The sequence below is a fragment of the Mauremys reevesii genome, linkage group 22, assembly GCF_016161935.1.
Source record: "Mauremys reevesii isolate NIE-2019 linkage group 22, ASM1616193v1, whole genome shotgun sequence".
Lineage (NCBI taxonomy): Eukaryota > Metazoa > Chordata > Testudines > Geoemydidae > Mauremys > Mauremys reevesii.
Genome location: NC_052644.1, coordinates 23,612,217 through 23,638,954, shown reverse-complemented (window position 1 = coordinate 23,638,954; position 26,738 = coordinate 23,612,217). Strand labels below are relative to the sequence as shown.

At 63.0% G+C, this 26,738-nt stretch overlaps 3 protein-coding genes across 5 annotated transcripts in view; all 3 read left to right on the top strand.

Moving 5' to 3' along the window:
- HUWE1 (HECT, UBA and WWE domain containing E3 ubiquitin protein ligase 1) overlaps positions 1-11,259 on the top strand; it is a 65,211-nt gene extending 53,952 nt beyond the window's left edge. Inside the window, 19 exon segments of the mRNA XM_039510329.1 lie at positions 360-903; positions 1,230-1,674; positions 2,448-2,563; positions 2,641-2,797; positions 2,925-3,057; positions 3,121-3,274; positions 3,276-3,324; positions 3,690-3,817; positions 4,830-4,926; positions 5,434-5,583; positions 6,370-6,615; positions 6,938-7,055; positions 8,597-8,737; positions 8,995-9,282; positions 9,360-9,465; positions 9,552-9,669; positions 9,946-10,127; positions 10,309-10,499; positions 10,710-11,259. Coding sequence (XP_039366263.1) covers positions 360-903; positions 1,230-1,674; positions 2,448-2,563; positions 2,641-2,797; positions 2,925-3,057; positions 3,121-3,274; positions 3,276-3,324; positions 3,690-3,817; positions 4,830-4,926; positions 5,434-5,583; positions 6,370-6,615; positions 6,938-7,055; positions 8,597-8,737; positions 8,995-9,282; positions 9,360-9,465; positions 9,552-9,669; positions 9,946-10,127; positions 10,309-10,499; positions 10,710-10,812 — 3,466 coding nt within the window. The 3' untranslated portion in view covers positions 10,813-11,259.
- Positions 11,260-16,678: 5,419 nt separating this feature from the next.
- LOC120388541 (protein FAM71C-like) lies at positions 16,679-20,234 on the top strand. The gene is made up of 7 exons (XM_039510433.1): positions 16,679-16,856; positions 17,434-17,650; positions 17,787-17,968; positions 18,322-18,586; positions 18,858-19,153; positions 19,442-19,494; positions 20,098-20,234. The coding sequence occupies exons 2-7, from the start codon at positions 17,495-17,497 to the stop codon at positions 20,205-20,207; spliced, it is 1,062 nt and encodes a 353-aa protein (XP_039366367.1). The 5' UTR covers positions 16,679-16,856; positions 17,434-17,494; the 3' UTR covers positions 20,208-20,234.
- Positions 20,235-20,504: 270 nt separating this feature from the next.
- Positions 20,505-26,024, top strand: APEX2 (apurinic/apyrimidinic endodeoxyribonuclease 2). 3 transcript variants are annotated; one of them, XM_039510400.1, is made up of 6 exons: positions 20,505-20,522; positions 20,964-21,047; positions 21,164-21,350; positions 21,530-21,676; positions 24,733-24,802; positions 24,906-26,022. In XM_039510400.1, the coding sequence occupies exons 2-6, from the start codon at positions 20,990-20,992 to the stop codon at positions 25,845-25,847; spliced, it is 1,404 nt and encodes a 467-aa protein (XP_039366334.1). In that variant the 5' UTR covers positions 20,505-20,522; positions 20,964-20,989; the 3' UTR covers positions 25,848-26,022. The 3 variants fall into 3 exon arrangements, with proteins under 3 accessions (XP_039366334.1, XP_039366335.1, XP_039366333.1); XM_039510401.1 differs by having other exon boundaries at positions 20,522-20,545; positions 24,906-26,021; XM_039510399.1 differs by lacking the exon at positions 20,505-20,522 and adding an exon at positions 20,617-20,726 and having other exon boundaries at positions 24,906-26,024.
- Positions 26,025-26,738: the final 714 nt, after the last annotated feature.

Below are 26,738 nucleotides of genomic sequence, written 5' to 3'. Positions count from 1 at the left end.
AGGGACGTGGGGGTTGGTGGCTCCAGTGCTGGGGGTGGGAGCAGCCCGGACACCTGGGTTCCATGCCGGGCTCCGGGGGCTGGTGGTTATAGCGGGGTGGGGGCAGCACGAGCTGGACTCCTGGGTTCCATGCCGGGAGGGACGTGGGGGCTGGCGGCTCTAGTGCTGGGGGTGGGAGCAGCCCGGACACCTGGGTTCCATTCTGGGCTCCAGGGGCTGGTGGTTATAGCGGGGTGGGGGCAGCGCGAGCTGGACTCCTGGGTTCCGTTCCGGGACGGACGTGGGGGCTGGCGGCTCCAGTGCAGCCCTCGCAGCCGCCCGGTTCCTCTCCCCGCTGTCTGAGCCGCCTCCTCCCGCAGGCCGTCGGGCAGCACGGTGGACAGCCTCCTGCGGCTGCGGGGCCGGCTCCTGCTGGACCACGAGGCGCTCTCCTGCCTGCTGGTGCTGCTCTTCGTGGACGAGCCCAAGCTGAACACCAGCCGGCTGCACCGGGTGCTGCGCAACCTCTGCTACCACGGCCAGACGCGGGGCTGGGTGATCCGCAGCCTGCTGTCCATCCTGCAGCGCAGCAGCGAGAGCGAGCCCTGCCTGGAGACGCCCAAGGGGCCGCCGGACGAGCGGGGCAAGCGGGCCGCCAAGGCCGGGGCCCCCGAGGGCCGCCCGCTGGAGCTGCTGCACAAGATGGAGGCCCGCAGCTCGGGCCAGCTCTCCTGGCTCTCCGTCTCCATGGACGCCGCCCTGGGCTGCCGCACCAACATCTTCCAGATCCAGCGGGCCGGCGGGCGCAAGCACACGGAGAAGCACGCGGCCGGCACCGCCGCCGGCGCCGCCGTCCACATCCACCCGCAGGCCGCCCCCGTGGTGTGTCGCCACGTGCTGGACACCCTCATCCAGCTGGCCAAGGTGAGGGGCCGGGGCAGGGCGGGGGTCTCCCTGGGCAGGGCTGGGGGTGGGGAGGATGCAGGGTGAGGGGCTGGGCACTGGGGGTGGGGGCTGGGCAGGGGACACCTTCCCTTGGAAGGCAGGACTGGGCATTGGGAGGGTGCAGGGTGAGAGGCTGGGCAGGGGGCACTCTCCCCTGGGGGGGTTGCAGGGGGAGGGGCTGGGCAGGGGCCGCTCTCTCCCGCCAGTCAGTCCCCCGTGGCGTTATGTGCGGCTGTTTCCCAGCCGCTCCCCGCCCCAGAGGCAGCTGCATCTCCACCCAGGCTGAGACTCTGCCCTCTCCCCAGGTGTTCCCCAGCCACTTCACGCAGCAGCGGCCCAAGGAGGCGCCCTGCGAGGGGGAGCGGGGAGCCAGGCAGTCGGGCAGCCCGGGCCAGGCCAGCGGCATCTCCACCGACTTCTGGGACTTGCTGGTCAAACTGGACAACATGAACGTGAGCCGCAAGGGCAAGAACTCGGTCAAGTCGGTGCCGGTGAGCGCGGGCGCCGAGGGCGAGAGCTCCCCCTACAGCCTGGAGGCCTCGCCGCTGGGCCAGCTCATGAACATGCTCTCGCACCCCGTCATCCGGCGCAGCTCCCTGCTGACCGAGAAGCTGCTGCGCCTGCTCTCGCTCATCTCCATCGCCCTGCCCGAGAACAAGGCTCCCGAGGGGCCGGGCGCCGCCCCTGCCGCCCCGACCGTGCCCTCCGCCGGGGCCGCCGCCCCGACCGCCCCCGCCCCCGCCGTGCCAGGTGAGGGGGGCCGCCTGGTGCCTCCGTGCCCCGGGGGCTTCTGGGCTTGAGGGGGTGCCAGATGGGGGCGGGGGTGGCAGCTGGTGTCTCGCTGCCCCAGGGGCTTCTGGGATTGAGGGGTGCCAGATGGGGAGGGTGGCAGCTGGTGTATCCCTGCCCCGGGGGCTTCTGGGCTTGAGGGGTGCCAGATGGGGTGCCAGATGGGGCGGGGTGGCAGCTGGTGTATCCGCCCGGGGCTTCTGGGCTTGAGGGGGTGCCAGATGGGGGGGAGGGTGGCAGCTGGTGTATCCCTGCCCCGGGGGCTTCTGGGCTTGAGGGGGTGCCAGATGGGGGCGGGGGTGGCAGCTGGTGTATCCCTGCCCCGGGGGCTTCTGGGATTGAGGGGGTGCCAGATGGGGGCGGGGGTGGCAGCTGGTGTATCCCTGCCCCGGGGGCTTCTGGGCTTGAGGGGGTGCCAGATGGGGGGGAGGGTGGCAGCTGGTGTATCCCTGCCCCGGGGGCTTCTGGGATTGAGGGGGTGCCAGATGGGGGCGGGGGTGGCAGCTGGTGTATCCCTGCCCCGGGGGCTTCTGGGATTAAGGGGGTACCTGGTGTGTGTCTGCCCCCGGAGACTTCTGGGCTTGAGGGGTGGTGGGATCCTGATTCCGCCCCGCCCCAGGGGGTTCTGGGGTTGAGGGGCGCAGGGTCCCAGCTGGGGTCCTGCCCAGGTTGCCACCCCCATTGCCCATGGATCCTGGGCCAGGCCTCGCTAACCCCACAGTGTTTTCCCGCAGCTCCTGCCAAGGGCAGCAAATCTCCGGCCAAGGCCGGCGAAGCAGGCGGTGGCGGGACAGACGCCAAGATGGTGGCGTCGGGCCTGACGGAAAACCAGCTGCAGCTGTCGGTAGAGGTGAGTGCAGGGCAGTGCCCAGGTGGGGCAGGGGGCGCCCGGTGCCCTGCCCCCACTCACCCCATGTGCCCCCCCAGGTGCTGACGTCTCACTCGTGCTCGGAGGAGGGGCTGGAGGATGCAGCCAACGTCCTGCTCCAGCTGTCGCGGGGCGACTCGCCCACCCGGGACACGGTGCTCCGGCTCCTGCTCAGCGGCGCCCGCCAGCTCGGCTACACCCTCTGCAAGCAGATCGGTAACGGGGCGGGGGGCGGCTTTGGGGAGGGTCAGTGGGGGAGAGGGTGGGGCCAGCAGGGAATAGCTGGGGGGCTGGAACAAGTGAGGTGTGGAGGCCCTGACCCCCCGCTCCCCCCCCCCCTCAGGCACCCTGCTGGCGGAGCTGCGCGAGTACAACCTGGAGCAGCAGCGGCGGGCGCAGTGCGAGCTGCTCTCCCCCGACGGGCTCCCCGACGAGCAGCCCCAGAGCACCAAGCTGAAGGGCAAGATGCAGAGCCGGTGAGTGATGCCCCCCCACGCCTGTCCCCCGCCCCACCGCCGCCTCGCTAACCTCCCGGGCAGGTTCGACACGGCGGAGAACGTGGTGATCGTGGCCTCCCAGAAGCGGCCCCTGGGCGGGCGGGAGCTGCAGCTGCCCTCCATGTCCATGCTGACCTCCAAGACCTCCACCCAGAAGTTCTTCCTGCGCGTGCTGCAGGTCATCATCCAGCTGCGGGGGACACGCGCGCCGCGCCAACACGAAGGCCACGCAGACGGGCCGGCTAGGTAGGGCTGGGCCCGGGCCCGGGGATTGAGGGGCAGCAGGGCGGGGGGGGACACCTGCCTCTGGGATTTGGCCAGAGGGGGACCAGGGCCAAGGGGGATGCCTGCCCTGGGGGGTTCTGAGCAGGCGGGGGCCCTGGGGGGTTCTGGGGCCGAGTGGGCGGGGAGGGGTTCTGGGGCCGAGTGGGCGGGGAGGGGGTTCTGGGCAGGCGGGGCTCTTCTGGGCAGGCGGGGGCTCTGGGGGGGTTCTGGGCAGGCGGGGGACCGGGGCCAAGTGGGGGGGGGTTGGTTCTGGGCAGGCGGGGGCTCTGGGGGGTTCTGGGCCGGAGGGGGCCTGGCCCCGCGCTGACCCGTCTCCCCCCCGGCAGGTAGCTCCGGTCTGGGCTCAGCTAGCAGCATCCAGGCCGCTGTCCGGCAGCTGGAGGCTGAGGCTGACGCCATTATACAAATGGTACGTGAGGGGCAGCGGGCGCGGCGGCAGCAGCAAGCAGCAACGGTTAGCATGGGGCCTGTGGCGCTTGGGGGCCACTCCATCCGTGGGGTCCAGCCCCCCCTTCCTGGGACCCCCGCTCCACCCTGCCTCGGGCTGGCAGCCAGGACGCCTGGGTTCTCTCCCCCCCGCAGGCTGGGGGCTGGCAGCCAGGACGCCTGGGTTCACTCCTGGCCCTGGGAGGGGGTGAAGCTTCCTGGGGATACCTAGGGCTGTGAGGGCCCCCCCTGCTGTTCGAAACCCCCAGGGTTCCCCCCCCACAAGAACGAGGAGACGTTCGCCTGCCGGGGAGCCGAGCCCCGAAGACGCGAGTAGCGTCAACGGGCTCCAGGGATGATACCACGTGCGTCATCTCACCCCGGGCACCAGCAGCCAATCCCCTGCCTCCGCCCCTCAGGGCACAGCCCCGGGGTGTCCCTTCTCCCCAGCCCCCCTTTCGCTGCCTGGGAATTGAGGGGCCCCCGCACGCTCTGCTGGGGGAGCCAGGACTCCTGGGTTCTCTCCTGGCTCTGGGAGGGGAGTGGGGGCTGGGGGTTAGAGCAGCGGGGGCTGGGAGCCAGGACTCCTGGGTTCTCTCCTGTGGGAGGGGAGTGGGGATCGGGATGCATCTAATGGCTCCCAGCCTCAGGGTCCCCCACTTCACAGGCCCTGAGGGAGGTGGGAATCCGCACCCACCCACCCTCATCCTCCTCCAATTTCACCCTTTTGGAGAGCGTTCCCCCCGCATGCCCCCATCCCCATCCGGCTGCCGTGGGGCTGTGCCATCGCTGATCCATGCATGCCATGCTGGAGCTGCCCCCAACCCGGGGGTGGGGGGGCACCTACCCATCATCCCTTGCAAGATCAGCTTGTGTGTGTGAGCTGCGTGGGGGGGGGCACGCTGTCGGTCTGTAAAATTGTCTCCTCCCCCCCGCCCCCTCCCAGCCACTGCTGGAGTGAGAGTCCCTCCGTGCCCACCATACATCCGGCCCCAAAGACCCCTCCAGCCCCGCCCTGACCCCCCCTTTGTCCCGCGCAGTCCGAGTCGAGCCAGTCGGAAGGGTCTGTTCGGAGGGACGAGTCGCCCATGGACGTCGATCAGCCCTCGCCCGTCACGCAGGACGCCCAGTCGGTTGGTGAGTGTCCTGCTGTCACAGCCACGCCTGGGGCCGGCTCGCCCAGCGCTGAGATGCAGCCACCTCTGGGGTGGGGCAGCCCAGGAACAGCCACACACAACGCTGCACAAGGATGGCTCGCTCTGAGCTAAGATGCAGCCACCTCTGGGTCGAGGCGGGCGGGCGAGGGCTGCCCATAACGCCACGCTGGCATGCAGCCACCTCTGGGCGAGGCAGGCGGGCGAGGGCTGCCCAGAACGCCACGCTGGCATGCAGCCACCTCTGGGCGTGGCGGGCGGGTGATGGCTGCCCATAACGCCACGCTGGCATGCAGCCACCTCTGGGGCGAGGCGGGCGGGCGATGGCTGCCCATAACGCCACACTGGGATGGTTCACCTGGTGCTGAGATGCAGCCACCTCTGGGGCGGGTTGGCTGGGGAACGGCTGTGTATACGCAGCTCAGCCAGGGGTGGGGAGGGCTCCTTAGCTGCAGGGACCCCCGGGGTGACCCTGCCCCCCCCTTTGCAGGTTCCGAAGGGTCCCAGCCTGGGGAGAAGGACGAGCGCCCCCCGGATCTGCCCCTCCTTAGCGAGCAGCTGAACCTGGACGAGCTCTGGGCCATGCTGGGCGAGTGCTTGAAGGAGCTGGAGGAGTCCCACGACCAGCACGCTGTGCTAGGTAAGGGTCCCGGCTCCCAGCCCCCTCCCCACCCCGCAGTGCTGCAGCCGGCCGTGGGGCGGGGGGCCCCGGCTCCCAGCCCCTCCCCACCCCGCAGTGCTGCAGCCAGACAGCCAGCTAGCCATGGGGCGGGGGGCCCCGGATCCCCCCCAGATCTCAGCCTCCCTCCCCGCAGTGCTGCAGCCGGGCAGGGGGGCCCGGATCCCCCCCAGATCTCAGCCTCCCTCCCTGCAGTGCTGCAGCCGGGCGGGGGGCCCCGGATCCCCCCCAGATCTCAGCCTCCCTCCCTGCCGTGCTGCAGCCGGCGGTGGGGCGGGGGGCCCCGGATCCCCCCCAGATCTCAGCCTCCCTCCCCGCAGTGCTGCAGCCGGCCGTGGGGCGGGGGGCCCCGGCTCCCAGCCCCTCCCCACCCCGCAGTGCTGCAGCCAGACAGCCAGCTAGCCATGGGGCAGGGGGCCCCGGATCCCCCCCAGATCTCAGCCTCCCTCCCTGCAGTGCTGCAGCCGGCCGTGGGGCGGGGGGCCCCGGATCCCCCCCAGATCTCAGCCTCCCTCCCCGCAGTGCTGCAGCCAGCCATGGGGTGGGGGGCCCCGGATCTCACCCTCTCTCCCTCCCTGCAGTGCTGCAGCCGGCCGTGGGGCGGGGGGCCTCGGATCCCCCCCAGATCTCAGCTCTCCTCCTGCAGTGCTGCAGCCGATCCCCCAGATCTCAGCCTCCCTCCCCGCAGTGCTGCAGCCAGCCGTGGGGTGGGGGGCCCCGGATCTCACCCTCTCTCCCTCCCTGCAGTGCTGCAGCCGGCGGTGGAAGCCTTCTTCCTGGTGCACGCCACGGAGCGGGAGAGCAAGCCCCCGGTGCGGGACACTCGCGAGAGCCAGCTGGCCCACATCAAGGACGAACCCCCGCCCCTGTCGCCCGCCCCCCTCACCCCCGCCACCCCCTCCTCGCTGGACCCCTTCTTCTCCCGCGAGCCCTCCTCCATGCACATCTCCTCCAGCCTGCCGCCCGACACCCAGAAGTTCCTGCGCTTCGCAGGTGAGGGGGGGTGGGGGAAAGGAGGGGCTCCCAGGGGGCTGGCCCAGGGTTGGGGGGTCGCAGGGCTCCACGGGTGAGGGGCGCGGCAGATGGGGAACGGCCCCACATGGGGAGGGCTCGCTCAGCGCTGAGATGCCTGGGAACAGCCGCACGTACCATCGGGAGGGCACGGCCTGGGGTCAGGTTAGCGGGGGAGACGGGCAGGGGAGCATTGGAGGTGAGGGGGGAGTGGGTTTGGGGCCACCCGGGTGTTTGGGGGGGTGTCTCGTGGTGCTGGGGAGAGCAGCGAGTCTCACCCCACACACACACACACACCCCCCAGAGACCCACCGCACGGTGCTGAACCAGATCCTGCGCCAGTCCACCACCCACCTGGCCGACGGGCCCTTCGCCGTCCTGGTCGACTACATCCGCGTGCTGGACTTCGACGTCAAGCGCAAGTAGGGCGGGCCGGGAATGTGGGGTGAGGGGCTGGGCAGTGGGGCCGTGTCCAGTGGCGGTGGGTTCCCCAGGCCCTGACACCCTGCACCGGGGGATGGGCAGTGGGGCCGTGTCCAGTGGCGGTGGGTTCCCCAGGCCCTGACACCCTGCACCGGGGGCGGGGCAGTGGAGCAGTGTCCAGTGGCGGTGGGTTCCCCTGGCCCTGACACCCTGCACCGGGGGCGGGGCAGTGGAGCAGTGTCCAGTGGCGGTGGGTTCCCCCGGCCCTGACACCCCGCGCCGGGGGCTGGGCAGTGGGGCTGTGTCCAGTGGCGGTGGGTTCCCCAGGCCCTGACACCCCGCACCGGGGGCGGTGCAGTGGGGCCAAATCCAGTGGCGGTGGGTTCCCCTGGCCCTGACACCCCGCACCAGGGGCTGGGCAGTGGGGCCGTGGCAGTGGGTTCCCCAGGCCCTGACACCCTGCGCCGGGGGCTGGGCAGTGGGGCAGTGTCCAATGGCGGTGGGTTCCCCTGGCCCTGACACCCTGCACCGGGAGCGGGGCAGCGGGGCCGTGTCCAATGGCGGTGGGTTCCCCAGGCTCTGACACCCTACACCGGGGGCTGGGCAGTGGGGCAGTGTCCAATGGCAGTGGGTTCCCCTGGCCCTGACACCCTGCACCGGGGGCTGGGCAGTGGGTTCCCCTGGCCCTGACACCCCGCGCCGGGGGTGGGGCAGTGGGGCCGTGTCCAGTGGCGGTGGGTTCCCCTGGCCCTGACACCCTGCACCGGGGGCTGGGCAGTGGGGCCGTGTCCAATGGCGGTGGGTTCCCCAGGCCCTGACACCCTGCACTGGGGGCGGGGCAGTGGGGCCGTGTCCAGTGGCGGTGGGTTCCCCAGGCCCTGACACCCCGCACCAGGGGCTGGGCAGTGGGGCCGTGGCAGTGGGTTCCCCAGGCCCTGACACCCCGCACCGGGGGATGGGCAGTGGGGCCGTGTCCAGTGGCGGTGGGTTCCCCTGGCCCTGACACCCTGCACCGGGGGCTGGGCAGTGGGGCCGTGTCCAGTGGCGGTGGGTTCCCCTGGCCCTGACACCCCGCACCGGGGGCGGGGCAGTGGGGCCGTGTCCAGTGGCGGTGGGTTCCCCAGGCCCTGACACCCCGCACCGGGGGCTGGGCAGCGGGGCCGTGTCCAGTGGCGGTGGGTTCCCCAGGCCCTGACACCCCGCACCGGGGGATGGGCAGTGGGGCCGTGTCCAGTGGCGGTGGGTTCCCCAGGCCCTGACACCCTGCACCGGGGGCTGGGCAGTGGGGCCGTGTCCAGTGGCGGTGGGTTCCCCTGGCCCTGACACCCCCGCGCCGGGGGCGGGGCAGTGGGGCCGTGTCCTGTGGCGGTGGGTTCCCCAGGCCCTGACACCCTGCACCGGGGGCTGGGCAGTGGGGCCGGATCCAGTGGCGGTGGGTTCCCCTGGCCCTGACACCCCGCACCGGGGGCTGGGCAGCGGGGCTGTGTCCTGTGGCGGTGGGTTCCCCAGGCCCTGATACCGCCCCCACCCTGCCCCCCAGGTACTTCCGCCAGGAGCTGGAGCGTCTGGACGAGGGGCTGCGCAAGGAGGACATGGCTGTCCATGTGCGCCGCGACCACGTCTTCGAGGACTCGTACCGCGAGCTGCACCGCAAGTCGCCCGAGGAGATGAAGAATCGACTGTGAGCCCTGCTTCTCGGGGTGGGGGGGTGGCAGCAGCCGGGTACCCCACAGCTGGGGCGGGGGGGAGAGGGTTGTGGGGCAGGGGACGAGGCCACGTGGGCCCCGCCCACTAACCCTCTCCTAGGTACATTGTGTTCAAGGGTGAGATGGGGCAGGATGCGGGTGTGGGGGAAGACGGGGGGCAGGGGGTGTGGTGCCTGGTGAGGGCAGGGCTATGTGGGTCCTGCCCCCTAACCAACTCTCCCCCGCCCCCCAGGTACATCGTGTTCGAGGGCGAGGAGGGGCAGGACGCGGGCGGGCTGCTCCGGGAGTGGTACATGATCATCTCGCGGGAGATGTTCAACCCCATGTACGCCCTGTTCCGCACCTCGCCCGGCGACCGCGTCACCTACACCATCAACCCCTCGTCCCACTGCAACCCCAACCACCTGAGCTACTTCAAATTCGTGGGGCGCATCGTGGCCAAGGCCGTGTACGACAACCGCCTGCTGGAGTGTTACTTCACCCGCTCCTTCTACAAGCACATCCTGGGCAAGTCCGTCAGGTGCGCCGGGGCCGGGGGGCGCGGGGGGCGGGCGGGGGGGGGCTCCCTGACCCCGCTGACCCCATTGTCCCCCCCAGGTACACGGACATGGAGAGCGAGGATTACCACTTCTACCAGGGCCTGGTTTACCTGCTGGAGAATGACGTGTCCACACTCGGCTATGACCTGACCTTCAGCACCGAGGTACCGGGGGGCTGCACTGGGGGGCTGCGGGGGGCTGGCTGGGAATGGAGCCCCCCCTCACCCGCTGCCCCCCCTCGCCCCCCCAGGTGCAGGAGTTCGGGGTGTGTGAGGTGCGGGACCTCAAGCCCAACGGGGCCAATATCCTGGTGACGGAGGAGAACAAGAAGGAATACGTGCACCTGGTCTGCCAGATGAGGATGACGGGTAGGCGGCTGCGGGGTGGCTCGGGCAGGGGGCCCGGGTTTCTGTAGGACCTACACAAAACAAACGTCGCCGAGGAGCCCAGTGAGACTGTGCTGTAAATAAAGAGCTAAGCAGGAGCCAGGACTCCTGGCTTCTCCCCCCGGCTCTGGGAGGGGAGTGGGGTCTGGTGGTTAGAGCAGGAGGGGCTGGGAGCCAGGACTCCTGGGTTCTATCCCAACTCCGGGAGGGGAGGCTGGAGCAGGAGGGGGCTCACTGACTCCGCTCCCTGCCCCCCAGGAGCCATCCGCAAGCAGCTGGCTGCCTTCCTGGAGGGTTTCTACGAGATCATCCCCAAGCGCCTCATCTCCATCTTCACGGAGCAGGAGCTGGAGCTTCTCATCTCGGGGCTGCCCACCATTGACATCGACGACCTCAAATCCAACACCGAGTACCACAAGTACCAGTCCAACTCCATCCAGGTGAGGGGCTGCCCCAGAGCTGGCTGCAGCTCCGTGCCGGGCGTTGTTATGTGCGGCTGTTCCCCAGCTGCCCCACCCCAGAGCTGGCTGCATCTCAGCACCAGGCGAGCCAGCCCCGTGCGGCGTTATGCGTGGCTGTTCCCCAGCTCCCCACTCTGACCCGCTCCCTCTGCCCTGGCAGATCCAGTGGTTCTGGCGAGCCCTGCGCTCCTTCGACCAGGCGGACCGAGCCAAGTTCCTGCAGTTCGTGACGGGCACCTCCAAGGTCCCCCTGCAGGGCTTCGCCGCCCTGGAGGGCATGAACGGCATCCAGAAATTCCAGATCCACCGGGACGACCGCTCCACCGACAGATTGCCTTCCGCTCACACGTGGTGAGGGGCCGGGCGGGGACACGGGGCAGGGCCCCCCCATGGGAAAGGGGCATAAGCTGTAGACTCTGATCTCCTGGGAATGGGGGGGGGTAGGGTGGGGGATCTGTCTCAGCCCCGGGTGGGGGGGGGCGGCAGTGTCCAATCCTAGAATGGGGGGGGGGGTTCGTTGGCCTCCCGCCCCCACTCACTGGTTTCTCCCCCTCACTCTAGTTTCAATCAGCTGGACCTTCCCGCCTACGAGAGCTACGAGAAGCTACGTCACATGCTGCTACTGGCCATCCAGGAGTGCTCGGAGGGTTTCGGCCTGGCCTGAGCCGGGCACCCCGCCTTCGCAGCTCTTTGTACTGAGGCAGACTCGGGGGACAGGAAGGGGCGCGTGAGGGGGGCGGGGCTCAGCGGATCTCCACCCCCTCCCTTTCCGAGGTGGCGCCCCCCTCCCACCACACACACACACGCCCCCCCACGCGTCCGGAGAGAAGACAAATGATATATATAAATATATATATATTTTTTTTGGTTTAGTTTGCATTTCTTCAGTTGTGCTTGGAATGTGTTGCCGTGAGCCGGACAGACGAGACGACGATACAATCTGCTTTGGTTTCTCGATCCTTCCCCTTGCCCCAGCCCCCTTCTGCCCCCGCCCCCACCCCGTTGGGCCCCCGTGGAGGGGGAGGGGAAAACAAGGGGGGGGGACACCCTGAGGTTTAAAAGAAAAAAAAAAAAGAAATCCCTCCCCCCTCCAAAAGAAGAAAAAGACAAAAAAAAAATTAAAAAATAAAAGCGCACTCTTGGTAAGAAACTCGGCTGCCGCGTCTTTGTCCGGCGCCACCGCTGGGGGGTGGCGAGTTCATGGGCCCCAAACCCGGAGGGGCCGGTGTGACCCAGGTCAGAGAACGGCCTAGAGCCGCTCTGTTAGAAACACACCCGGTGTTGATGGGGGAGATTCCCCCACGCCCCTGGGTCAGACGTTCCAGCCGATGACGCCTCCTTCCTGGGCTGTTTGTCTCACTTCCGCTTCCAGCTTTGCACTGGGAGCTCCACCGTGACCCCCAAATCTGCCTAGGAGTCGCTGCTTTCCAGGGGAGAGCCCCCCCCCGCCCCAGCCTGGTCACATGCCCGGCCTCTTGTTCCCGTATTAAATCACTTTGCCCCCACTTTGCCAGCCGGCTCCGGAGCAGTGACCTGCCCTCTGCACCATTTCCCGCTCCTGCAATGCTTGTGTCGTCTGCAGCTTTATCGGCGCCGATTGTTTGCTGCCAGGTCACTGATGAAAACGTTACACGGCATTGGGCCAAGCACCAATCCCTGAGGGACCCTGCTGGAAACGGACCCATTGGATGACGATTCCCTGGTTAGACCTGTCAGCCAGCCGGGGTTTGATCTATTTCATGTGGGCTGGGTTCATTTTGAGGTTTTTCATGAAGATGTCGTGCGGTACCAACTCAAATGCCTCACGAAGTCTTACGGCAGCACTATTACCTCTGTGGACCCAACTTGTAATCTCATCAACGTACCAAGTTTGACGGGAGCGAATTTCGATACCGTTACCCTCCTTTAATTCCTTATTAACCAGAGTCCTGTTCCAACCTCTCCATTATCTTGTCCGGGGTTGATGCCACATCATGCACCCTCTTTAAATATTGGCATAATATTTCTTCCAATCTTCTGGAACTTTGCCAGCATGCCAAGACTTGCTGGAAATCAGCGGTAATGGACCAGCGAGATCCTCGGCCAGCTCTTGTAAAACTCTTGGATGTAAGTTACCTGGATCTGCTGATTTTTAAAATGTCTTAACTTTGGTAGCTTCTGCTGAACATCCTCTAGAGATATTAGTGGAATGGAAAGTGTTGTAGTCACCATATGACTATATCATGTGTTTTCCTCCCAGACACAGAAAAGAAATATTTATTGAACTCGGCTGCCTTTCTGCATTAAAATTTGATAATTCTACTGTTTCCATCTAGTAATGGACCTATACCAGTGTCAGGATCCTTTTTGTCCTTAATTCTGTTGGCTCCTTGTCTCTCTCTTAGCTTCCCTCATCAGTTTTCTGCAATTCATAACTTCTGGTTTATATTCATTGCTGTCAACTTCCCCTTTCTTCCGTTGTGTGTCTATAAATAACTCCTTTCACATCCCCACTCAGCCCTTGTCAAGGGGGAGATTATGGCTTTTAGGGCATCTAGTACCTTGTCCTTCAGTGGTTCCCAATTCTAGTCACATTTTTGTGGTTAAATTCTTCCTCCCAGCTGCCTGGGCTCATCACCTTTTTCAGCCTTGGGAAACTGGCCCGGTCAAAGCACCAGGGGTAGCGGTCACTGGGCTGGCTGCAAATCACATGGACCGAAGCTCCCACTAACTTTTAGTGCTGTGAGGTTTGGACAAGGCCTAAGACAGAACGGCCAGACTGGGTCAGACCAAAGGTCCATCTAGCCCAGTGTCCTGTCTGCCGACAGTGGCCAGTGCCAGGCGCCCCACAGGGAGTGAACAGAACAGGGCAATTATCAAGTGATCCGTCCCCTGTCGCTTGTTCCCAGCTTCTGGCAAACCAGAGGCTGCGGACACCATCCCTGCCCAGCCTGGCTAACAGCCATTGATGGACCTGACCTCCATGAACTCATCTAGCTCTTTTTTGAACTCTGTTATAGTCTTGGCCTTTGCAACGTCCTGTGGCAAGGAGTTCCCCAGGCTGACTGTGCGCTGGGTGAAAGAATTGTTTGTTTTAAACCTGCTGCCTGTTAATTTCATTGGGTGACCCCTAGTTCTTGTGTTATGGGAAGGAGTAAATAACACGTCCTGCTTTACTTTCTCCGCACCCGTCGTGATTTTATAGACCTTAATCATATCTCCCCTTAGCCGTCTCTTCCAAGCTGAAAAGTCCCAGGCTTATTCATCTCTTCTTTTGTTCCCCTTTTCTGAACCTTTTCCAATTCCAATAGATCTTTTTTTCAGCCGGGGCGACCACAGGTGCACGCAGAACTCAAGGTGTGGGCAAACCATGGATTTACAGAGCAGCAACATGGTATTTTCTGTCTCCTCTCTCCCTTTCTTAACGATGCCCAACGTTCTGTTGGCTTTCTGGCTGCTGCTGCACCTCGAGTGGGTGTTTCCAGAGAACTAGCCACAGTGACTCCGAGATCTTTCTCGAGTGGTAACAGGTCATTTAGAGCCCATCATTGTGTACGTAGAGTTGGGATGATGTTTCCAATGGGCATTACTTTGCATTTATCAACAGTGAATTTCATCTGCCATTTTGCTGCCCAGTCGCCCAGTTTCGAGAGATCCTTGTGTAGCTCTTCGCAGTCTGCCTGGGACTTCGCTATCTTGAGTGGTTTTGTAGCATCTGCAAATTTTGCCGCCTCCCTGGTCACCCCTTTTTCCAGCTCATTTATTAATATATGAAAAGGACTCGGCCCAGAACAGACCCCTGGGGGGGGGACACTATTTACCTCTCTCCATTCTGAAAACTGACCCTTTATTCCTACCCTTTGTTTCCTGTCTTTGAACCAGTTACCAACCCCGGAGAAGCTCTTCCCTCTTATACCATAACAGGGACCTTGTCAAGGGCTTTCTGAAAACCTCAGTGCACTAGATCCACGGGATCCCCCTTGTCCACGTGCGTGTTGACCTCCTCAAAGAATTCTAGTAGAGTGGCGAGGCGCGATTTCCCTTTACTAAAACCATGTTGACTCTTCCCCAAGTTACATTCATCTCTGTATGTGACAATTTTGTTTACTATAATTTCAACCAGTTTGCCTGGTACTGAAGTCAGGCTCACCGGCCTGTAATTCCCAGGATCACCCCTGGAGTCCTCTTTAAAAACTGGCGTCGCATTAGCTACCCTCCAGTCATCTGGAACAGAAGCTGATCTAAGTGATAGATTACAGACAGGTGCTAGTCCTGCAATTTCACTTTTGAGTTCCTTCAAAACTCGAGTGAATACTTAAACTGAACAGTAATATCAGTTTGTTCCAAAGCCTCCTCTACTGACACCTCAATCTGGGACAGTTCCTCAGATTTGTGTCCTAAAAAGAATGGCTCAGGTTTGGGAATCCTCAGCTGTGAAGACCGATGCAAAGAATTCATTTAGTTTCTCCACAATGGTCTTATCGTCCTTGAGTGCTCCCTTAGCACCTCCAGCGGCCAGTGGCCCCACTGGTTGTTTAGCAGCTTCTGATGTACTTAGCAAATTTTTTTTTTTTTTTACTTTGTCTTTGGCAAATTGTTCCTCAAATTATTTTTTTGCCCTTCCTCATGGTATATTTACCCTTCGTTTGCCAGAGTTTAGGCTCTTTATTTTCCTTACTAGGATTTAACTTCCACTTTTTACATGAGGCCTTTTGGCCTCTCACTGTGTTTTACTTTGTTGGTTAACCACTGTGGCTCTTCTTTGGTTCTCTTACTATGTTTTCTAATGTGGGGAATAGGTTTAAGTTGAGTGTCTCTTATGGTGTCTTTAAAACGTTTCTATGCGGCTTGCAGGGATTTCACTCTTTGCAATGGACCTTTTTCATTTCTGTTTCACAAACCTTGTTTTTGTGTAGTTCCCCTTTCTGCAATTAAACGCGACAGTGTTGGGCTGCTGTGGTGCTTACCCTGCCACAGGGATGTTACATTTCATTATGTTATGGTCACTGTTACCAAGCAGTCCAGCTCTACTCGCCTCTTCGACCAGATCCTGTGCTCCACGGTGGGACTAAATCAAGAATTCCCTCTTCTCTGGTGCGTTCCAGGCGTCGCTGCTCCAAGATGCAGTCACTTCAGATGTCAAGAAACTTTATCTCTGCATCCTGTCCTGAGGTCACATGTACCCAGTCAAGGTGGGGAGAGTTGAAATCCCCCATTATTATTGAGGTTTTTATTTTAATAGCCTCTGTAATCTCCCTGAGCATTTCACTGTCACCAGCCTGGGCAGTAATATATCCCTATTGCTATATTCTTAATATTCAAGCAGGGGATTACAATCCATAGCGATTCTAGGGTACAGGTTGATTCATTTAAGATATTTCCTTCATTCAATTCTATGCTTTCTTTTACAGATAGTGTCACTTCCCCACCATGACCTGCTCTGTCCTTCTGATATATTTCGTACCCTGGTATTACTGTGCCCCACTGATCATCCTCATTCCACCAAGTTTCTGTGATGCTCATTATATCAATAGCCTCATTGAGTACAAGGCTCTAGTTCACCCATCTTCTTACTTAGACTTCTAGCATCTGTATATAAGCACTTTACAAACTTGTCACTTTTAAGCTGTCTCCTATTTCATGATGGAATTGACTGGGTTTCTTTCATTGGACTGTTTTTCATTTGATCTTACCTGTATTTTTATGATGGAGAATCTCCACTAATCCCTCTCTCCCCCCACCCCCCTACCACCCCTGGGCTGTCTTGATCTGACCCAGGGGCTCCTCTGCACCTGGCGGCTTTGCTCCAGCCTTTAGTTTAAAAATGGTTCTGCCCCCTTTTAAGTGCCAGCAATCCGGTTCCCGTGTGGTGGAGCGCATCCTTCCCCTCTCGGTTCCCCCTTTCCCCAGTTCCTAAGGCCTCTAACCCCCTCCCCCATCATCTCATCCATGCAGTGAGACCCTGTAGCTCTGCAACTGGGAGCCCTCTCAGGAAATGCTGCGGGGGGGGGGGGTTCCTAGCCTAGGCACCTGGGGGGAGGAGAGAAGATTGTTCCTCGGCGCTGCTAGTACCTGACCACCCCCACCCCAGCTCGGTTAGTGCCCCTCACTCCTGACTTGCAGCCCCTTGGGCATCCTTCCCCTCCCCAGCTCTGCGATCTTAGCCCCAGGCCATGGAGGGGCAAGAGCTGGGTGTAGTGAGACAGCCGGGGGGGCGGAGCGAGACATTAATTCCCCCACATCCCTGCCCCCACCCAAGTGCAGGGAACCAGGCTGGAACCTTAGGCACGCAGCCTCTGTCGCAGGGGGGGCGGAATGACAGCGCACATCAGCGCCATCTTGGTAGAGTCCGGGAAGGGCCGTCGCGCGGCCGCCATATGGGGTGTGGCGGATGAATACTCGGTGCGCGGGAAGAGGAAACAATGGAGCGCGTCCCGTGCGCCATCTTGGGTGTGGCGGATGAATACTCAGTGCGCGGGAAGAGGGACGCCATGTTGATTGTGTCGGAAACAATGGAGCGCGCGGACCGTGCGCCATCTTGGGTGTGGCCCTGCTACAGTGGGCGCTATTGAGGGGCCATCTTGGGTGTGGCACGTGCTAGATTGGCTCCCCCGGTATTATGTCATAGAGAGGAGCGTGACATCATAATTTCCCCTCGCCAGGCACAGGGAGGGGGAAAGGGGTGGGGCCAGTGGGAGCTGGAGCCCGCCCCCTCTAGGGGCAGCAGAGGTGAGCCCCTCCCCTTCCTCTAAAATGGCCGCTACAGAGACACCCCACCCCCACCCCAAAGGAGCAGAGGGGCTGGTCCCTCCCCTGCTGGAGAACTGCCCCCAATAGGGGCGGGGCATGGGGCTAGGGGGTGGAGCTTGCAGCTCGGGAGGCGGAACTGGAGAGCAGAATGAAGCGGGGGGGCAGGACTATTGGAGAGCCCGGAGCTGGGGAGGGGGTTCAGAGCTGGGGGGGGGACATAAGGGAGGGGTCTCAAGATTGCTGGGAAATTTCCCACTGCTACAAACCTCCCACCCCCAAAAAATTGTTGATTGCGATACCCCAACCTCTACCACAGTGGGGGGGGGAGGCCAGGCACCTGGGGGTGCAGGACCAGCAGGACTGGGGTGGGGGTCTCAGCTTACACGCTAAGGGCCCAACACACACCAGGCAGCAAACAGAACCCAGGAGTCCTGGCTCCCAGTGCCCCCTGCTCTAACCCTCTGGACTCCACTCCCCTCCCCGAGCTGGGAAGAGAACCCAGGAGTCCTGGCTCTCCCCACCCCGCTCTAACCACTAGTCCCCCCTCCTCTCCCAGAGCCGGGGAGAGAACCCAGGCGTCCGGGCTCCCTCCCCCCCCGCTCTAGGCTGGTGAGAAGATGCACCAGGAGTTTGTGCTGCCGTATTACACGGCGGATTGCGACCAGGCGCGGGGGCTGATGAACACGGCCATGGGGCCCCTGCAGCGCCAGCTCCGGGCCGGCGAGTACGAGATCTTCCAGTACGCCCCCATCTTCGAGAGCGACTTCATACAGGTACCGGGGCTGGGGGCGGGGCTCGGAGCTGGGGGCGGGGCTATGGGGCTGGGGGCGGGGCTATGGGGCAGCGAACAGCTGGGGCCAAGCAGCTGAGGGGGAGGCACTAACCTGCCCCTCTACTCCCCACCCGCAGATCAGCAAGCGCGGGGAGGTGGTGGACGTGCACAATCGTGTCCGAGTGGTCACGGTGGGCGTGGCCTGCACAAGCCCCGCCCTCCTGGTGCCCAACGTGCTGCTGCTGGCCCGGCCTGTGGTCCCCTCCGAGGAGAGCCGGGGCCGCAGGGGCCCCCCTGCCAAAGCACTAGAGCTCACCAGGTGAGACACGCCCCCCGCCCACCATAAATGGTGCCCCTCACTCCTGACCCGCAGCCCCCTCCTAGCCCAGCCTCAGCCCTGCCGGTGCCCCTCACTCCCGACCTGCAGCCCTGGGCTCCCCCCCATCCCTACTGGTGCCCCTCGCTCCCGACCCACAGCCACCTCAGGCTCTGCTGGTGCCCCTCACTCCTGACCTGCAGCCCTGGGCTCCCCCTCCCAGCCCTGACAGCGCCCCTCACTCCCAATCCGCAGCCCCTGCCAGCCCAGCCCTGCCCCCCCGGCCCCCTAACTCCTAGGCCTAGGCTCCCCCACCTCAGTCCCTCCCGACCCACAGCCCTCTGCTGTCCCTGCAGGCTGCTCCCGCTGCGGTTTGTGAAGATCTCGGTGCACGACGGCGACATGCTGCAGCTGCGGCTGAAGCTGGCCAGCGGCCGCTCGTTCTACCTGCAGCTCTGCCCCCAGGGCGACGCCCACTACGAGCTCTTCGATATGTGGGTGCAGATCATCAACCTCCTCCGGCCACCCGCGGAGGGGAGCCACGGGGGACAGGCCCTGCCCGGAGACCCTGGGGCTTTTGGGGAACCCCTGCTCCAAGGCATCAGCCAGGACACTACCGGGGTGAGGCACCACCAGCTGCTCTGCTCCAGGCAGGGGGCTAGTGGTCAGAGCCGGGGGGGGGCTGGGAGCCAGGACACCTGGGTTCTCTCCCCAGCTCTGGGAGGGGAGTGGGGGCTGGTGGGTCAGAGCTGGGGGGGCTGGGAGCCCGGACGCCTGGGTTCTCTCCCCGGCTCTGGGAGAGGAATGGGGGCTGGTGGTTAGAGCAGGGGGGGGGCTGGGAGCCCGGACGCCTGGGTTCTCTAGCTATAACCCATTCCATTGTCCTCCCCAGAGCCTGGAGTCGCTGGCCCCCGAGGAAGGGGGCCCGGATGCCTTGAGCATCTGCAGTCTCCGGACTCCCAGCCCCTCCCGGGATGACCCAGGGAGCTCGCACAGCCGCACCCCCCCCAGCCTCAGCCCCTCACTGCCCCGCAAGCCGCCCAGCGTGGGGAGGGGGTCGCAGCGGGGCGGGTCCACAGGGGAGCGCAGGAGCCAGTCTGAGTCGCCAGGGGGGTCACCGGCCCCCCAGGAGAGGAGTCAGGGTAGCCAGGGGAGCAGCCCCTCGAGCAAGAGGAAAGAGTCCAGCAGGTGATGGGGGGGGGACCAGGAAATTGGGATCTGGGGGGGTGGGGGCAATGGAAGGTGTCGGGCGTATGGGGTGGGGAGGCTGGGGGGGAGATGGAGGGCCTGGGAGGTGGGAGGAAGGAGGGCCTGGGAGGTGGGGGGAGGCCTGGGGGGATAGAGGGCCTGGGAGATGGGGGAAAGCTGGGGGGGATGGAGGGTCTGGGAGGCCTGGGGGGATGGAGGGTCTGGGAGGCCTGGGAGGTGGGGAGGCCTGGGGGATCCCAGCGTCTCATCGTCTCATTTCGTTTCCAGGCGGGCGGATCGAGGGGGGGGAGCCAGACAGAGCAAATCATCGCAGAGCCGGGGTAAGAGCCAGACACAGGCGGGGGGAGGGTGCCCCCCCATGTGACAGCCCCTAGCCCAGCCCCTGCGGCCCGAGCCCAGGGCGCCCCATCTGGCCGTCCCCCTGGGGCCTAGGGTGGCCAACTTCCTAACCACATACCCGGTCCCTTGCTCCGCCCCCTGCCCCGCCCCTTCTCTGGAGCCCCGCCCCCATTCACTGCAGCTCCCTCCCTCCGTCGCTCGCTCACTGTCACCGGGCTGGGGCTGGCGGCCACTTCTGGGGAGCAGTGCTGGGCCCTGGCAGGCAGGGAGCTGCCTTAGCCCTGCTGCGCCGCCGACCGCAGCCGCCAGGGGCCCTTTTCGACTGGGCCTTCTGGTCGTCCGCGCGGGGCCACGTTCCCCCACCAGCCTGACACCCGCCCCCCCAGCCTGACACCAGGCCCCCCCACCAGCCCAACGCCAGGCCACCCCCAGCCTGAGACTGGCCCCCCCCAGCCCGACGCAGGGCCCCCAGCCTGACACCTCCCCCCCAGCCCGACGCTGGCCCCCAGCCTGACACCAGGCCCCCAGCCTGACACCGCCCCCAGCCTGACACGGCCCCCCCCAGCCTGACACCCCGCCCGCAGGCAGGAAGCCCGGCCGGATCCTGTCGCTGGTGAAGTCTCTGTCCCGCATGAGCCTGAGTCGGGGCGACGGCCGGAGCCGCCCCCCCAAGGACAAGAAGAAGAGGCGCTGACGGCTGCACGTGGGAGGAGCCAGTAGAGAAGGGGGCGGGGCATGGTGGAGAAAGGGGCGGGGCCTCCTGGGGCAATTGGGGGAGGAGCCTGCCTGAAAGCCCAATAAAGTCTCAGTTACCAGCAAGGGGCGTGGTCCTGAGGGGGCGGGGCTACCCCATGGGGCGTGGCCAAATGGGGGCGGGGCTCTGGCCGCAGGCACCCGAGGGGTGTGTCCATGGCATGGGGGCGGGGCCAAGGCTCGGAAGCGGGAGCTCTGAGCGTTCCTAGTCTCCTCCCGGTCCTCCGATCATCACTTCCGGTCCGGAGCGGAAGTGGTGCGGACCGTGGCGGAAGTGAAGTTAGTTAAGGGGGTTGCGGGGCGGAAGTGACGCGAGCAGCGTTTCCACGCGGCCGGCGGGCGGGGTGGGGGATGCGGCTGCTGAGCTGGAACGTGGCCGGGCTCCGGGCCGGGCCGGGCCCCGCGGGGCTCGGGGCGCTGGGCGGGGACGTGATCTGCCTACAGGAGACCCGCGTCACGCGTGAGCGGGGTCAGGGGTCACAGGGGCGGGGAAGGGGTCAAAGGGCAAGGGTCAGGGGTCACAGGGGCGGGGCAAGGGCCAGTGGGGCAGGGGTCACAGGGCATGGCCAGGGAAGTAGTGATGGCGGGGGGGGTCAGAGGTCAATGAGAAGGGCCAGCGATGGGGGTCAGAGGGCACCGCGCACAAGGGGGGGCCAGAGGGGCCCAGCCTGACCCCGCGGTGACCCCGTGTCCCCAGGGGACCTGCTGGCGGAGCCGCTGGCCATGGTGGACGGCTACAACTCCTACTTCAGCTTCTGCCGCACCCGGAGCGGCTACTCAGGTAACGGGGGAGAGCTTGGGACCCAGGCGTCCGGGCCCCCAGCCCCACCCCCCTCCCAGAGCCGGGGCTGGCACCGGACTCCTGGGTTCTCTCTCGCTCTTTCTCCCCCCAACCAGGTGTGGCGACCTTCTGTAAGGACAGTGCCACCCCGCTGGCGGCGGAGGAGGGGCTCTCCGGGCTCCTGGCCCGGCCCGGGGAGGGCGGCGCCGTGGGGTGTTATGGAGACCTAGGGGCCTTCACGCCCCAGGAGCTGAAGGCGCTGGACAGCGAGGGGCGCGCGGTGATCACCCAGCACCGCATACGGTGAGGGACGCCCTGGGGCCGTGTCCCCGAGGATTGTGGGGTGAGGAGCTGTGGGCCCACAGAGTGCTGGGTTAGGGAGGGCAGGGAGCCAGGTGTGGGGGGATGGTTGTTGGCTGGGGGGCGCAGATGCCTGCCTAACACAACCCCCCAATGTGTTTTCTGCCTTCTCCCCCCCGCAGGACATCGGCACAGCAGGAGACCACCCTGACGGTGATCAATGTGTACTGCCCACGGGCCGACCCCCAGCGCCCCGAGCGTGCCGCCTACCAGGCATCCTTCTACCAGCTGCTGCAGGGCCGGGCCGAGGCGCTGCTGAGAGACGGGGGGTACGTACCCTGTCCCCAAATCCCTGACACCCCCCAACCTGGGCCAAGGTGCTGCTGAGAGATCGTATCCCCTCAGTCTCCCCTGACCCCATCAACCCAAACCCAACACCTCTTGAAGCCAGAGGGTCCAGGCCCCCTCCCCCATCTCCCTGTGACCCCCCTCCCGCACCGAGGTCTTCTCTCTCCATCACCCTCCTCAGAGCCCCTCCTGGGACTAGAGATCTCCCCTCCATCTGGGGTGCTGCCCCCCCCCCATCCTCTCATTGCCTGAGCTCATCATTTGCAGATGATGCCAAACTGGGAGGGATTGCAACTGCTTTGGAGGACAGGGTCATAATTCAAAATGATCTGGATCGGGGTAGGCAATGGCACGCGAGCTGATTTTCAGTGGCACTCACACTGCCCAGGTCCTGGCCACCAGTCGGGGGGGGGGGGGGGCTCTGCATTTTAATTTAATTTTAAATGAAGCTTCTTAAACGTTTTAAAAACATTATTTACTTTACATACAACAATAGTTTAGTTATATATTATAGACTTATAGAAAGAGAGCTTCTAAAAACATTAAAATGTATGACTGGCACGCAAAACCTTAAATTAGAGTGAATAAATGAAGACTCGGCACAGCACTTCTGAAAGGTTGCTGACCCCGATCTGGACAAATTGGAGAAATGGTCTGAGGTAAACAGGATGAAGTTTAACAAAAACAAATGCAAAGTGCTCCACTTAGGAAGGAACAATCAGTTCCACACATACAGAATGGGAAGAGACTGCCTAGGAAGGAGTACGGCAGAAAGGGATCTAGGGGTTCTAGTGGACCACAAGCTAAATATGAGTCAACAGTGTGATGCTGTTGCAAAAAAAGCAAACGTGATTCTGGGATACATTAACAGGTGTGTTGTGAGCAAGACACGAGAAGTGATTCTTCCGCTCTGCTCCGCGCTGGTTAGGCCTCAACTGGAGTATTGTGTCCAGTTCCAGGCACTGCATTTCAAGAAAGATGTGGAGAGGGTCCAGAGAAGAGCAACAAGAATGATGAAAGGTCTAGAGAACATGAGCTACGAAGGAGGCTGAAAGAATTGGGTTTGTTTAGTCTGGAGAAGAGGAGACTGAGAGGGGACATGAGAGCAGTTTTCAAGTACATAAAAGGTTGTTACAAGGAGGAGGGAGATAAATTGTTCTTCTTAACCTCTAGGGATAGATCAAGAAGCAATGGGCTTAAACTGCAGCAAGGGAGGTTTAGGTTGGACATTAGGAAAAAGTTCCTAACTGTCAGGGTGGTTAAACACTGGAAAAAATTGCCTAGGGAGGTTGTGGAATCTCCATCTCTGGAGATATTTAAGAGCAGGTTAGAGAAATGTCCATCTGGGATGGTCTAGACCAGGCCTGCACAACATATGGCCCGCAGGCCGCATGCGGCCCGTGGAGCCTCACTGTGCGGCCCGCGGGGGGATTCTAAATCTCCCGCACACGGCGCTCTGCGGGCAGCCCAGAGCCCTTTGAATCCCAGCCCCTGTCCGCTGATTGCCCCCTTCCCCAGACCCCTGCCCAACTGCCCCCCAGGACCCCCACCCTCTATCTAAGCACCACTGGTCCTTGTCCCCCAATTACCCCCTCCCGAGACCCCTGCCCCTAACTGCCCCTTGGGACCCCAGTCCCTATCTAAGCCTCCCTTCTCCTTGTCCCCAGCTGCCCCTCCTGAGACCCCACCCAACTTCCCCCCAGGACCCCACCCCCTACCTGTCCCCTGATAAACCTCCTGGACTGCCATGCCTATCCAATTGTTGCCTGTCCCCTGACTGCCCCTCCGAACCTCTGCCCCATCCAACCCCTGCTCCTTGTCTGCCCCCGGAACCTCCTACCCCTTCTCCAACCCCCAAACCGCTTACTGTGCCACTCAGACCAGCGTGTCTGGCTCCGTGCAGCTCCAGACAGTTGCTGCCATGCTCCCCCATGGAGCCCACAGCCCTCTCCCACCCCCAGCACCTGCCTTCCAGATTTGAACACCTCAAAATTCAGGAGTGCTCAAGCTCGGTTTGGGCAGCTTTTACTTCATTTCTCCCAAATCAAATATACTGATCCACTGTAACTTGCTGTAGAAAAAGTAGAAAAAAATTGAGCAAGAAATGCTTATTAGCACTGGAATTGCTATTTTCAACAGCCATTGCCTTTTTGTTTGTTTCAGCAAGACAGTGATATTGCATTGGCAAATTCCCCATAGAAAGAGAGAGTGGAACAAAAGAATAATAAAGGCACCTCAACTTTTCCTCATTTATGGAGGACAGTCTTATAATATGCATCCAGATATCCTCCAATCCCACAAGCTGAAAATTGTTCCACTTTACTGCAGCTCTGTAATCATACGGGAACCAATCCTGTCTGTGTTTTGTGCACATCCAAAATTCCGGCTGAACGACCCACCCTGGGAGCGAGTTACCAGTGACCCAGGGCTGGGGCAGCAGGAGGTGTGTGTGGGGGGCACTGGTGGGGAGGAAAGGGGGAAGCCCAGTGCTGGGATGGCAGGGTGGGGGTGGGGGGAGAGCCCAGGACTGGAGCAGCAGGAGGGTACTGGGGGAGCCCAGGGCTAGGACGGGGGGCAGCCAAATTTTTTTTTGCTTAGGGCAGCAAAAAACCTAGAGCCGGCCCTGCCGGGTTCCCCCAGCCGCCGGAGCCCTGGGTCCTTTAATTTGACCCTGAGGGCTCCCAGCCACCTCTTTAGCTGGGAGCCCCTGGTTGATTTAAAATAAAGTATCACCTCCCCACCCCCAACCTTCCTTTTGGGCCCACAGCTGTTTTGGTGGGGCGGCGCTGGGGAAGGAGGCTTTGTTTCCGCAGGGCTGGGTGGCCCTGGGGCGGGGTGTTTCCTCCCCTCAGCTGTTTTCTTTGGAGGAATGTGGCCCTCGCCGCTTTACGAGTTGTGCAGGCCTGGTCTAGGTCTAGACAGTATTTGGTCCTGCCAGGAGGGCAGGGGACTGGACTCGATGACTTCACGAGGTCCCTTCCAGTCCTAGAGTCTATGAATCCCTCCTGACTCCCCAGCCCCATTTTTTGTCTTCCAGGCACGTTGTGATCTTGGGGGACATCAACACGTCGCATCGGCCCATCGACCACTGTGAGCCAGGGGACCCGGTTAGTGCCCCTCTAATCTGGGGGGGATGGGGAGCCAGGACTCCTGGGTTCTCTCCCCAGCTCTGGGAGGGGGTGACACTGACTCTCCCCCTCCCTCCCCCAGGAGGCGTTCCGGGAGCACCCAGGCCGGCGCTGGCTGGACGGGTTCCTGTGGGCGCCAGACGGGCCCCCTGGGCAGGGGCTCTTCGTCGACACCTTCCGCCTGCTGCACCCCAGCCAGCCGTACGCCTTCACCTGCTGGCGCATCGACACCGGCGCCCGCCTCACCAACCACGGCACGCGGCTAGACTACGTCCTGGCCGACCGGGCCCTGGCGCTGGCCGAGCTGCGGGATGCCCGCATCCTGCCCGAAGTGCCCGGCTCTGACCACTGCCCTGTGCTGGCTGAGCTGGCAGCCACCTTCCTGCCAGCGCCCCGCTGCCCCTCACTCTGCACCCGCCACATGCCCGAATTCGCCGGCACCCAGCAGAAGCTCAGCCGCTTCCTGGTCAGGGTGGAGCGGGGAGCGGGGGCCGTAGGAGGCCCCGGGATGTGTCGGGGGGCAGGGGTGGGACCAGGGTGCGCTGCACGGAGGGGGAGACGCTTGCCCAGGGGGCAGGGGGACCTGCTGAGGTATTTCAGAGCCGCACAGGGCCAGCTGGGGACAGGCACAGGCCAGGGCAGACGAGAGTCGTCGGACCACAATGCCTCAGGGCATGGGACACAGGAACCTGCCCAGGATGCGCCGGGGCAGAGAGGACAAGAGGCGGCCCACAATGCACCAGGGCAGGGCAGACAACAGGAGCTGACAACGGGGCAGGCAGCGGGCACCCAGCCCAGCAGCACAGCCTGCTGGCGCATGGTGCTGCGTGGCCCAACTCCCCCACCCTGCTGCCCGGCCCATGGGGAGCCCTGTGCCCTGCGAACTGTCCGCAAACCGGGCCCCAACCGTGGGCGGCGTTTCTATGTCTGTGCCCGGCCCCCAGGGCGCCCCAGCGATCCCCGTGCCCGCTGCGACTTCTTCCGCTGGGCCGGTGAGGGGCGCTCCCTGGGCTCCTGGGTTTAAACCCACCACAGTGTCTAATTATTTTTTGTAAACTCCTGGGTTTTGTACAAAAGGGAAAATTCTGTCTATTTTTATAAATAAAGATGCTGAAATGTTCTTGTCTTGATAAAGGTACATAACATCTTATATGCAGCATCAGCCCTTTCCTTGCTGGCTTCTGGCTCACAGACATAGATTCAATTTTTGCATATTAATTGGAGTTCAGCAGTTTCTCTTTGGAGTCTGTTCTTCCTCCCACTGGTTTTTGAATGCTGCTGTATGATGGCATATATCATGTTTTATGTAAAGAGGTCACCTTATTACACCAAGTTCCCATATGAGCCTTTGTGTATCTCTCCTTACTGCCCCCTTCTTGACTGTGTATTTATTATAGGCATATTGCCCTCTCCCCCTTAGTCTTTTTAATCTTTCCTCCCTCTCCAAACCGCTAATCATTTTAGTTGCCCAGTGTGACGAGGTGGGACTGTTTGTACTGGGGGGGCTGGGTACAGATCCGCTCTGTCTCCTAGCAACAGATAGGAGGGGAGAAGCAAGGAGAGAGGGAGGGCTCTGATCCCGAAGGGGGGCTGTGAGGTTGAGGTCCCAAGATTATTACTGGCTGGCTGAGAGTCCTGGTGAATTCGTGACCAACTGGTGGGATCAACTGCATCCCATTGCTGTGGACAGCGGAGTGTGACCAGAGGAGGAGAAGGAGAAGGACTTTACACTTACTGGCACACTAGGGGTCCTGGTCCCCCCCTGGAACCTGTGGGAAGCCCAGCTGGAGGACACAGATCATGTGAATGAGCTGATCCCTGTCTCTGAGGGAAGGGAATTCAAACACACCTTCCTGATGGCCTTTGAGCCGGGGGGGGGGGGATCTCTTGGTTCAGAGCCCCCCCCGGGGCACTC